The sequence below is a fragment of the Acinonyx jubatus genome, chromosome D4, assembly GCF_027475565.1.
Source record: "Acinonyx jubatus isolate Ajub_Pintada_27869175 chromosome D4, VMU_Ajub_asm_v1.0, whole genome shotgun sequence".
Taxonomy (NCBI): domain Eukaryota; kingdom Metazoa; phylum Chordata; class Mammalia; order Carnivora; family Felidae; genus Acinonyx; species Acinonyx jubatus.
The window spans coordinates 36,204,786-36,218,371 of NC_069391.1; the positions used below are offsets into that span (position 1 = coordinate 36,204,786).

General features: G+C 40.8%; 1 protein-coding gene across 2 annotated transcripts in view; it reads right to left on the reverse strand.

Moving 5' to 3' along the window:
• RECK (reversion inducing cysteine rich protein with kazal motifs) overlaps positions 1-12,518 on the reverse strand; it is an 85,877-nt gene extending 73,359 nt beyond the window's left edge. For both annotated transcript variants that reach the window (XM_053204929.1, XM_027039432.2), the window contains exon 1: positions 12,328-12,518. In XM_053204929.1, the coding sequence (XP_053060904.1) occupies positions 12,328-12,427 (100 nt within the window). In that variant the 5' untranslated portion in view covers positions 12,428-12,518. The remainder of the gene's footprint in view (positions 1-12,327) is intronic.
• Positions 12,519-13,586: the final 1,068 nt, after the last annotated feature.

Genomic DNA, 13,586 nt, shown 5'->3' on the forward strand with positions numbered 1-13,586 from the left:
ACAAAACACTTATTCAACAGATTATTATTCATTTTAACTCAACAAACTTTTACCACATACCTATCACAAGCCAAGGCCAGTGCTGGGTTTGAGGACATGGTCCCTGCCCTAAAGAAGCTTGCAGGCTAACAGGGGAGATGGTCATACATAGTTTCTGTGTGCCAGAATTTTACTAAATTTGCTTTATGCATTACACCTCATTCAATCCTTATAATTACTCTATAGGCTAGATTCTATTATTGTGCTTATAATGTAAGACTAAGCGATAAAAAGGAAGTGAATTTTGTTTTGGACATGTTAAATATAAGGTTCCTATCGGACACCCAGATGGAAATTCCAGTAAAATCAGAAAATTCAAGCCTGGATTGCAGGTAAAGTCAAGCCTAAAGATCCAATTTGGAAGTCATCAGTATAAAGGAGGTACAGTACATGGAAACGAGTGACATTGTCTAGGGAGAGTTCTAGTGAGAAGTGACCACAGCACCAAATTCAAAAAACACAAAATCTGAGATACGGGAAGGAACAAGGAAAGAGACAGAGATGCAACAGTCAGAGGGGTAGGTCAGCCTCGAGAGAGTAGCATTAAGAAGAGGGAGTAGTGTCATGCACCCAAACATACAAGTTAGATTGAAGAATCAAAAAAGGAAATGGCCACTTAGTAATCCTCAAAAGGTATTCTGTGGAGAAGAAGTGAATGATACTAAGGAGTAAACCAGAGGTGTGGAAGTATAAACAACAAATATAGGCTCTCAAGAAGTCTGGCAGAAATGGGAGGGAAAAAGAGAGTAGCAGTTACAGGAGGAAGCAGGATCAAGTTAAGAAAACCCTCCCTCCCCCTTTTTAGTTGGCCTTGGTCCCTGATTCCTTGGAGAAAGACTCTAAATCCTGGGAATTTCTAGAGTAATAGCTGTATCTTTGTTATGCTAGTGAGGTGGACTCCCCCCTCAGATAGCTTCAGGATGGGGACTGGCCTAGCCAGAAACACTAGCCTTATGTTTAGAAGGCTGGGGCTTTGAGCCACAGGACATCAGCCCAACCTCCAGCAGGAGAGGGAAATGGACATCAAGTTCAACCATATGGCCAATAATCCAATCAACCATATCTATCTATATGATGGAATTCTAATGAATACTAGATATCAAAGCTCAGGGGACCTTTTCTAGTTGGTGAAGATGCTAGTGTGCCAAGAGGGTGATTCTATGAGGAGAAGGCACAGAAGCTCTGCATTTCCTCCCAGACCTCATCCTGTGTATGTCTCTTCATTTGACTGGTCTTCCTGATTTGTATCCTTGATAATAAAACTGTGATCATAACTATCACGCTTCCCTGAGCTCTATGCATCATTCTAGTGAATTACTGATTCTGGGGTGGTTGTGGGAAGCCCGGATTTATAGCCAGTTGTTCAGAAGTGTGGGTGGCCTGGGGACTCCTAAGGGCGGCTCGTATCTGGGCTAAGTGTTGTGTTGTTCGGCATCATGCCCTTTAACCTGTAGAGTCTGTTCTAACTCTGGGTGGTTAGTGTCAGAACTGAACTGTCATACACACAGTTGTGGATGAAATAGGAGATTCGAGAAATGAGGTGATTGCCGGAAAGGGATGTGGGTTAAAGAAAAGGCACTGAGTTTGGGGCTAGGGATACAACAGTGAATAAATGTTATGTTCTCTGACTTTATCCAGTCTGATGGTAGAACAAAGTCTAGACAAGAGGGTAGGATATAAGGTCACTCACTAATAAATTAAGAGGAAAGCTGACAGCCTCCATTTTTTTTTTTAGTGAAACACAGATTAGGTTTGAAAACAAAAAGGGTTGAGATGGGGTTGGGGGCTTGAGGTGAAATTGTAGAAGTGTGGAACAGTCACTTCAGAGAATAGAGAAAGGCAACTATAAATAGGTCCCTCAAACTTGTATTCTACTCATGACTTTTAATATCTATCCCTCAGGAGAAAAATTTCATGTTCAAATAAACTGGGAAATAAGGACTAAAAAAAGTTACAGAGAATTACTTACTGCAGGACCAAAGCCTTTAATATGTTTATATATTATTAATCTCCCAAAAAGGGATCCAAGTAGACAGACTTCTCAGAGCACAGAACATTTTTTTCATGCCACTTACTAAATTTCAGAATACCAATTTGAGAAACATGAAATTAGAGGAAAGGAGAAATGTTGCCAAGCAGAATTACAAGCCTAAGGAAATGCATAAATTGGCTATAAAGATAATCAGCAGGGACATGTTATTATTCTAGAGTGGACCTGACTGGAAAAAAGATACAGCTAGCTGGATTGATCAGGGGCTGTCAAAAGAGACAAGAAGATGAAAATATTTCAGACAGCTGGATCTGATACAATAGTTTAAAACAGAAATTTGCAACATATCTCTTCAAATGCAATCTATACAATTTCATTACACAAAGCAGATGAAAGAAGAGCTTTTTTAGTGAAGGTAGGATTTGTATGCGGGGGAAGGAAAGAATAAATAGATGAATAAGATAAGTCCTCTTTAGATCTTACAAGGAAAGCCTTCTACATTCAAAACTGGAAATTGTTCTCTATAAAACAGTGTCAGAGTATATGATACTACTGGCATATTACTATAGTTTTGTTCCATAGAAGACGATTGTGGGGCTGGCTTTCCAATATTATTTCTATGAAAAAAAAAAGTGGCTTCAAGTTCTAAACGCTTGACTTACAAATTCTGAAGAATATAAAAACGTCACTAAATCAGAAGAAGAAAAAGTCCCTTGTTTGTAAAGCTATAGTTACTTTCTTAGAAACTTTAATTCGAGGGGAAAGGGGGGCAATCACTCGTGAGGCTTTCTCAAAACACCCTTTCTTCCCTGCCATGCCATGCTAAGCTTCCCCCCACCCCCATCTTCTAAGATTTAGTTATGTCCCCAGCCTCATTACTCATTAGAATGGGGAGGGCAGGTAGGAAAAAGAAAAACAAAACACAAAAAAGGCTCTCCTGTGTGATAATGATGTACTCTTTTGAAGTCCTGTAGAAATTGCCACTTTCTACTAGCCTCTAACACAAAGGTCATTTGAGGGCAAAAAATCCAGCTGATCGTGAGCAAAGATAACTCAGGATAACATATGGTCCCAATAAGCACAAGCTTAGCAAAAAGTAAACAATCAGGCAGACAAGAGTCTGATTTGGGCCTGGGGATTTTTGAAAAACAGTTTCTTGGAGCAAAGGTCTATTTCAGAACAGAAACAAAATGTGTTATAATTAAAAGTCCAATAACAATGGAAAGTTTTATTAAAAACATAAATATAAAAGCCTATTTTTTTCCTATTTAATAGTTAAGGTCAAATTTACAATGTAGTGACCCCCAAAGTTAAATTTTTAAAATAATTCTTTTTTTTCACTAAGAAACTCCAAGCTTTAGAAAATAAAAAGAACAATGATCTATAGTCCCACTGTCTTGCCAGAACCTATGTTGACATTTTGACATATTTCTTTCTACTCTTTTCAAAAGCCTTCTGATAATTCTGACAATATGGGATTACAGAGGGCAGCCCAAAGTCTTCTGGTAATAACTCCCTTCCCCCTCCCAATGGAGCATTCCTCTGTAATAGTGCATTTCCTCCCTTGAGAGGGCTGCCACCCTCCATGAACAGGCTCAGGGGACCTAAACTCCATCACATTTTCCGTACCCTCTTCTTAACCTTAGCCATTATTACATTGGCGCACATTTTCCTTCCTTTGAAACTTGTTAGAATCTTTAACACTGCATATTTTTCAAGAAATAAATGTCTTCAAATAGACATCAATTCATATGCCTTCATTAAGAATGGGGAGAAGGGATTCAAATGCAATTAACGTGGTAATTAAAGGTCTTTGTCTTTTTTAGAGCTATTAAAATGGGTTAATTGGGTCATTTAACAATTAGAATCCAAAAAAACTCTCCAAAGCCTTATGTTTTTATATGGCAATGGATTCTAAAAATACTTTGTATTTATAATTTGTTTTTAAACTAATTTCTTATTCTTCAAGAAAAGTAGTTTAAAACCTGCTTATTTGCATGAAATGGAATGGAACAGATAAAGGTAAATTAGTTCAAAATAAAATTTGATATTCACATTATGAAAATACAAAGCTCAGGTGTTATCCTCATTAACGACACATAAGGACAAGTATCATATTTTGCACTCTTATTCCAAGAGTCTGTAATTATAAAATTAATAAAACAAAAACCCAAACAGATTGCTAAAAGACATATATATTGGCTTTAAGGAGGTACAATCTAGAAACATGCAAGCAGAATTACCTAATAATTAGAAACATCAAGGTTTGGCTAATAGTTTGGGTCACATGTGTACTAAAGATAGGCAAGTAAGCAGGAAGCACATGCTCCAGCCACAAGGGAAAAATGCAACTTCTAAGACCAACCAGCACTTAAAACAACAAATACACACCCTAATCTAAAACTAAAATATTCATAGAATTATAGGATTTTTGAAGTTAAAAGGAATTTTGCCACAAAAACCTCCTAAAAGCTATAATTCAATTTAGTTAATTAAAAGCTATTCTTGTTTTCTTTTCTAAAGAAAATAAAGATTCCTCCTAATTAATGTCTTCCTAAAGAATTACTAAAACAGAATATATATATATATATATATATATATATATATATATATATATATCCCGCACTGTTGAGAAAAAAACTAAATCTGAGCTGATACTAGAAAAGGTCATTCTAAATAAAAAAGACATGTTAACAAAAAACTGATCTTGGGGCGCCTGGGTGGCTGAGTTGTTTGAGCAACCAACTCTTGATTTAGGCTCAGGTCATGATCTCATGGTTGGGTTGGTGGGACAGAGCCCCACCTTGGGCTCAGTGCTGACAGCCTGAAGCCTGCTTGGGATTCTCTCTCTGCCCCTCCCCTGCTCGCACTCACTCGCCTGCAAGTGCACTCTTTCACTCTCTCTCTCAAAATAAATAAATAAACATTTAAAGCAATAAATAAATAAAACATTTAAAAGCTGATCTTACTTTCTTTTTTAACATTTTTTTAAAAAATTTGAGACAGAGAGAGTGCATATGTGCGTAAGCTGGGGCATGGGGCAGAGGGAGAGAGAGAATCTCAAGTAGGCTCCAAGCTCAGGCCAGAGCCTGATGTAAGGCTCATTCTTACAACCCTGGAATCTTGACCTGAGCAGAAATCGAGTTGGACACTCCACCGACTGAGCCACCCAGGTGCCTCTGATCTTACTTTTAATCATATTTTTATTTTCAAAACAGCCTGGAAATTGACACTTTTAAAGCATTTAAATGACAACTACATCTTCAACTTATAAGTACATTCTTGCAATCATTATACTTACTCCTTTAAAGGTATGTGTATGTTTGGGTTTAAATACAAAATATATTATCACCTAAGGAAGAGCCAAACAGTAAAGTGATTACCCATATACGCACTATCTGCATTCAACATTGCTAACATTTTGTCATACTGCTTTATTTATCTAGAAAGATATACGTATTTTTTTCTGAATTATTGGCAAGTTACAGATATCCTTCTCCATTGCCTGCCAAACAGCCAATTATATCCATTTAAATTTTTAAAATAATTCTTTTTTTTTCACTAAGAAACTCCAAGCTTTGGAAAGTAAAAAGAACAATGATCTATAGTCCCACTGTCTTGCCAGAACCTATGTTGACATTTTGACATATTTCTTTCTAGTCTTTTCAAAAACCTTCTGATAATTCTGACAATATGGGATTACAGAGGGCAGCCCAAAGTCTTCTGGTAATAACTCCCTTCCCCCTCCCAATTACCAATATGACTGCCACATAGACCTTTCATAATGTCACTCTTCTAATAAAGGGCCCACAATGGCCTCTTGCGATTCCAATTCTAAACTTTGCAAATCTTCCTTTAACCTTACCTTCCCTGACCTTCTATTATTTTTCAACAAGGAAAGCCTATAGTTACCTTGAACACTGCCTTCTGACTGAAATGCTTAGTGCCCTTTCCCTGCTGACCTAAATCCCAAAATCCCAAATACTTTCAACTTTTAAATCCTACCTCAACTCTTAGTACCAATAACTCCAAGCTCTGTTTGATTTTTTGGCCCTGATATTCTAGTCAGAACTGGCAACCTTAACATTTCAATCTTCTCTAACCATATCATGTGTGTACTTATGGTATCCCCAGTTTGACTGTAAACTTCTTGTATCCATTTAGCATAATGTTCAGCTCAAAAAATGTTATTCACTGGTTAATAAGTAACAATTTCCTAGTTATACAAAGACTTTTACCAGCAAAAGGTACAAAAAGTTTTATTTCTCCCACCATAACACTTTAGTACCACATTTCATATGGTGACTAACCCATAATTTAGCAATATCATAAGAGGTTTTGGCCTAGAACAAAAGATAAATTGGACAATCACATACGCAGGCACAGAAGTATGCAGCCAGCTGGGGATGGGCCCTGAAGCCATAGGTCAAGAAGAGTTGGGGCAGGGGAAGCTGAAATTTTATGGTAGTACAGAAACGATGAGTAAAAAGAAGAAGCTGGTTGGTGGAGAGTGAGTGGGAAATGCAAGAGATGCACCGAGAAGCTATGAAAGGTAGAGAGAGACTGTCCCTAACAGCAGTCTTAGCTCCTGGCAGCTTTCCAGTTCCCATAGCAGCCCTCAGGGCTGCTCTGCTGAATTTCCTACCTTTGGATTTCCCTGTGTCTCCCTGTTAGATGCTACACAACTAGCCCCCAATCCTGAGCTACCTTGGTTTCTGTTCCCTTAGGGGGTCAAAAAACCCTTAACCTAGACATTCATCATTACGAAACAACTAAAGCAAATGACTCTCCTTAAGGTCCTCCTCACGGATGCTAATAGCCAGTATTCTTGGATAACTCCTTTGCTCATTCTATGCTGCAGGCCTCCCATCTATAAAACAAAGAACCTAAAAGTATAAAGTCTGGCTCCCAGTGGTATATTCCATAATGAGAAAGTTTCTCTTAATACTATACTTTTCTTGATGTCTTCATGTTATCTGTGTGCTTTACAGCACCTATCACATTATGTGCTATATATTTGACTAAATCACATTTTTCCTCAGAAATACTCTCCAGATTTAGAATATAAACTGATACATACTACTATAATCACATAATGTTAGCAATGCAGATATACATACATTGGTGATATTTAATGTCTGAATTTCCTACTAAACGATAAACCCCATGAAAGCAGAGATTATGTCTGTTTTTGCATATCACTTCGTATCTGGTGCCTATCACAGTGTCTGGCACTATTAACAGCTTAACAAATATTTGCTTAATGGATTACTGACAGGTATGAAATTTAGCTTAATGAGCAATAGACCTAGGGCAGTTATTCCTAATATCTATCTTAAACATATACAAAAACAGAACTTTTGATGCTCTTGGCTCACCTGCCAACTCTCCTCTAATCTGCTCCTACCCATCTTCCCAACTTCAGTAAATGGCATCATGTTTTACAAAATTGCTCAAGGTAAAAAATCTACAAATAATCTTTAATTTTTCCTTCCCTCACTTCCCACATCCAATCCATCAGCAATATATCTTGAACTTCTCCTCTTCTATCCCCACCATCACTTCACTCTAAGTCACCATTATCTCCTGCTTCAACTACTACAGAGGTCTTCTAGTCAACCTGCTTTTACTCTTACCCTACCATAATCACATTTTTTTTCATTCAGCAGCTAGAGTGATCTAAAATATAAATCAAAGCTTATATCTCTTACATAATAGTCTACCAGTTTCTTTCTGCACAATAAAATAATGCACAATAATCCTTATGTGGCTTTTTGCAAGGCTCAGCATCATTAGCTCTAGCCTACTCTCCTGCGCCCTATGCTGCAACCAAACAGTTCCTTCTTGCCTTAGAGCCTCTGCACTTTCTGGTCTCTATCTCTGTCTTTCTTAAGACCTTTAGTCTTCAGATTTTGCTGCTGAACTTTACCTTTTCAAAGAGGCCTCTCTTCTCATCACTATGTAAAGAACTCCCCCCTCTACTCACACAATTCTGTTATCAGCTGGTTTCCTTCATAGCATACTTAACACTATCAAAAATCATTTTATTTATCTGTTGATTGTCTATCTCTCCTCTGGTAGAATGGAAACTCCTTGAGAGCAGCAAACCTGTATCTAGAACAGCACCTGACATGTAGCAAACACTCAATAAGTATTTTTCAAATGGACAAACTCGTGCAGTATGCTTTGTTCTTTTAAAAACTACATTTCGGGGCGCCTGGGTGGCGCAGTCGGTTAAGCGTCCAACTTCAGCCAGGTCATGATCTCGCGGTCCGTGAGTTCGAGCCCCGCGTCAGGCTCTGGGCTGATGGCTCAGAGCCTGGAGCCTGTTTCCGATTCTGTGTCTCCCTCTCTCTCTGCCCCTCCCCCGTTCATGCTCTGTCTCTCTCTGTCCCAAAAATAAATAAACGTTAAAAAAAAATTTTTTTAAAAAACAAAAAAACAAAAAAAACCCCACTACATTTCAAGTATATAATAACCACCTCCTTGACATTGTCCCACTTTTTGTCTAGAAGAGGCACACTTTTGGTGAAAAGTATGATTATTGAAACTGCTTAAATCTAGGGATATGACACAGGAACTTTTTTCAGCACACCAGAATAAACTGTTATATCTGGTCTATCACCAATCCTAGCTCTTTCCACAATGTGGGCCAAGATATGTCTTTGTGAAGAGAATCTGTTTTTTATTACTTTCCTCTAGATAGTGTTTGCTTTTTTCTAACTTAAAATTCATTACATTCTTTTTCAGGATTCTAGGCTATTACATAATTCCTTAAATGTCAACTTACTGAAATTTAGCCCTTAATGTTACATCTTTCCTTCTTTCATACCATTACAAAACATCTTAAATAGAAACAGAGCTACTATTAGGTGCCATGACACACAGAGCCTGAGATCTGAGCATAGGGTCCTATCCCATCCTTCAAAGAGAACATTAGAAATGGGCAGGGGTAGGGGGGCAGCGTGTGGGGCTGAGATTGGAAAGTACACTGGGATAGGAAGAGTGGCACTACTCCAATGTAGAGGTGTGGCCAAACTTCACAAGACAAAATAATCACTGACTAAGTAATATCATTCCTTCACCTCCACCCCCAGGAATGCAATAAATATCTCTAAGAACAAATAATACTTGTAAAGCCTTATACCAGAGGATACACAAGTACCCAGTCTTGGAGAGGAAAAAGAAGACTGATCAGGAATAAAAGCCAGGCAGGCCTTCAGTGAAATACAATTTAATATTTTGTTCTCAATTTTTATTTAGGATTGAAATCCATAGTGGAAGCTTTTGTCCATTGCATTATTCAATATCTTTTATGTAAGGACCAGGCAATACATGCTTCCTAGAATTTAGTACAAGGGACAAATCTCACTTTTAGCTCAAAGTTGAATTTTTTTTTTTTTTTTTTTTTTTTTTATCAAACAATGCAAACTCTATGCTGTCATGGACTTTTAGAGCTGGAAGGGTCTTTAGAAATTATCTAGCCCGGCGTTTTCTAAAGCATCCTTTAGGTGTCATGAACAAAAAAAGAGCTCTATAAGCAAACGAATCTCTTTTTTTCTATAATTGTTGAGATACAAATCAGGTTACATTAATTAAACAAGAAGGCCATTAGACTGAGGTGGTTTTAATGCCTCAGTAGCCTATTTATACAGGCCAAAACCTAAGTTTATAATACCTCAAGATTAAGAAATCGAAACCTAAGGTCAACCAATTACAAACAGCCACCTGGGCTTTCTGGATAAGGCAACTTCTTAACCTATAGCCAATCAAATAATTTCCTTGCTTTGCTTCCACATCTTCTCTATGAAAATCTTTCCTCCAGCTCCTGTCACTTACCATTCAGTGCTATTGGATTCAAATCAATTTTTGCTCAAATAAACTCTTAAAAATTTTAATATGCCTTAGCTTATACATTAACAATCATGACCACTAAATTCACCTTTTGACTTTTACTTATTTTTTAAAGATATCCTTTTAAGTAATCTCTACACCCAACCTGGGTCTTGAACTTACAACTGGAGATGGAGAGTCACATGCTCTACTAGCTGAGCCAGCCAGGCTCTCCCTAAACTCACCCTTTTAAAGCATACAATTCAGGGCGCCTGAGCGGCTCAATCGGTTAAGTCTCTTGGTTTCCACTCAGGTCATAATCTCATGGTTCATGGGTTCGAGCCCCACAACAGGTTCCATGGCTGGCAGCTCGGAGCCTGCTTTGGATTCTCTCTCTCCCTCTCTCTCTCTGCCACTCTTGGCTTACTCTATCTCTGTCTTTCTCAAAATAAATAAACAAACTAGGGGCGCCTGGGTGGCTCAGTCGGTTGAGCGTCTGACTTCAGCTCAGGTCATGATCTTGTGGTCTGTGAGTTCGAGCCCCGGGTCGGGCTGTGTGCTGACAGCTCAGAGCCTAGAGCCTGCTTCAGATGCTGTGTCTCCCTCTCTCCCTGCCCTTCCTTCCCCCACTCATGCTCTGTCTCTCTATCTCTGTCAAAAATAAATAAACATCTAAAAAATTTAAATAAATAAGCAAACTTAAAAAGGTAAAATGTACAATTCAGTTGTTTTTAGTATATTCATGGAGTTGTGCAACCATCACTACTACTTAATTTCAGAACATTTTCATTTTTGTTAAAAGAAACTTCATACCTATTAGCAGTCTTTTTCCCATTCCCCCAGCAAACAAGTTTCTTTACTATAGCATCTTTGGACCCTTTATCGTGACTCTAACATGTTTTGTGAATTTATAAGAGAAGGGTACAATGTGCAGTGTTTCCCAAACATATGTAATAGGTAACATTTCAGTGCTTACTATATGCTATTCTAAATTCAATTAATTCTCACAATAAAATCCAAAAGGTACCGTATATAGTATCTGTGGATATTAACACACAGAAAGATTAAGGCTAAGTAACTTGTTCAGATATTCTTAATTACTCCACTCTAATATTTCCCACAGAATCAACTGGTTGTGGGATGAGAATGGACAACTAGTATTCTATGGGCCATAACTTTGAAATGCTTTAGATCAACTTAATGAGAAAAAATGGGGCCCAGAAAGGTAAGCTGACTTAGCCAAGAATACACAGCATATTCCTATTTTCTCTCTTCCTCTCCTTTGATTTCTAACTGACAGCTAAATTTGGAACCCCATTACAATTAACTATCTAATCCCAAGTTCCTGACACAATTCTCGCCCACCTTTAAATACTTTATTTTCTTAAAACAAAAACAAAAAAGAAACTTTTAACATTGTAAACTGCCTTAAAACCTTGTTGGGATTGATTTTGCTCTTTCTACGTGTCTCTGCCTGTAGGCAATGCACATCCCCACCACTCTGCATGTATAAATCCCAGCCATCTTTCAATGTGTGCGCAGTTGGAGGATCCCTCAATTTTCCTCCTACCCTCGATGGATGTCATCTCTCTCCCTCTGTGCACCCACAGCCTTCCATCTCCTCTGGACACTCTGGCCTTGAATTCCAGCGGCTTGTGTCCGGCGGTACCCCACCTCCTGGCCAGAGAGCTCACAGAGGGCAGGAGTTGGCATCAACTCCTAAAGCCCGGCACGTGGGAGATACTCTACCAGCACTGAACAACTTCTTATCCATTCTTGGTTTAATTCCTCAAGTGCAAGAACACAGCTCTCCTTAAGCCTGCTAGCCGCCCCCCACCCCCCACCCCGAAAGCAGAGTTTACTGATTTTTAATCTGTCTCCCGCCAGAGCACAGCGCTGCCTTGGACACACAGTGCACCCACCGCGGGTGGCAGCAGAAGTGGATTTAGCAGGCTCGGGCCGATTCTCTTCAGAGACTTGAACCTGGCAGGCTGTGGGCCCCATCAACGCTCGCCGCCCGAGGTCTGCCTTACTGAACCGAGGGTCAAGTTACAACTGGCCAGGGCGGCGGTAAGGCGCCTGCACCTCGGAAATCCCATCCAACCCTCGCCACCGTTCCGGGCGAAGGCATTTCACCCTCTTCTGACAGAGACCTGAGCCCGGTGTGGGGTTGAGGGCCGTGACGGGGGCCCCTGCCCTGTGGGTGACAGAGCAAGGCCTCGAACCCGGGTCACTGTTCCCAGGGCAGCAGATGACCGCGGCGGACAGAGCGGGAGTGAGGAGGGCTCCTCGCTCGTCCCGTCTCGACGCCCCCTCCCGCCCGCTGGGACCTCCGGACCCTGGGTCACCGCACTAGGTCCAGGTCTGGGGGTCGCGCGCACCCCCGCCCCCTGCTCCGCGCCATCTTGGAGAGCTGAGGCGGCCGCCCCGGACCGCCCCGAACCGTTGCTCCAGCAGTTACTCACCCGCACTGCCCGGGGCCAGGCCCCCTGCCACCTCCGCGACCTCCGCCACGGCCAGGAGAAGCAGCAGCGCGCCTCGCCGGGAGGCCGGGACGACCGCCATGTCCGGGCCAGGGGGTCCGGAGCCACGGGATGCTCGGACCCAGCCGGGCCGCCGCGGCTGCTCGCGGAGGCCCCGCCCCGGCGCCCTGGACCTTTAGTGATTGGCTGCGGCGCGCTCAGGCCCCGCCCCTCGGCCTCTGGGAGGTTCCAAAACCTGCTGGGGGCGGGAACATTCCCGAGACCCCGGCTCTTTGTTAGGACACAGCTGTGTGACGGCTTGTGTAGCGGAGTCCCGCAGCCAGCGTTCCCCAATCAGACGATGTCAGAGCTGGAAGGGCTCTTACAACGCCTCTAACACCACGCGAACTTAGCGGCTGGGGGTCACTGAGGCTCAGAAAGGAGACGGACCTTTCCAAGACTTGCAAGTCCAAGCCTGAACCAAAGGGACCTCTCCCTTTCACTTCTCTTTACCCTGAATGAGCTTCTTAATATCCTTTCTGCCTCACATCCAAAGAAGGCACCCGGGTCAACCCGACCTCCCTTAAAATCTGAGGGGCACTGACCAAGACATGGTCCCCTAACAGGGGACCGAGGGACAGATTCGCCACCAAAGCTCATGTAGCACATGTAGCCCCTATATGTCTTTGATGTACAGTTTAAGTACCAATTCCTATTAGGAAAAGGTGAGGGTTGGAATGCTTGTGTATCTAGATACGGAGAGCCTTGAATCTCAGGTTGAGTTTAGATTTCGTTTAAGATATAATTTGGAGGTGGGTCCCCACTCCACCCCTTACCCCCACAGCTGTTTTGGGGAATGTTTGAGAGGGTCCACTGGTTTTAAAAGTGCCTCTCTTTCTCTTTCTTTCCCTCACCTTTTCCCCTGTCTCTGTTACTGAAATAATACCTTCTCTTCTCCCTTCCCCCCCCCCTTTTTTTTAAACAAAAGCATAACCACAGGTATGAATGTAAAATTCCTTAATATTATCAAATATCCAGTAAGTATTTAGATTCCCCTGTTGTCTTATCATTTCCTTTTACAGTTTTTCAAGTTCCAAACAAAATCTATATATTGAAATTAATTTATACGTGTTTTAAGTCCCTTTATATCTACTCTCTCTAAGTTTACAAAGGGAAAATATAAAGAAATCATGATGATCTTTCTAAGACATTTGTTCTGATGACAACTCCCTGGCTTCAAACCCTGAGAGGCCCTGTCTTTC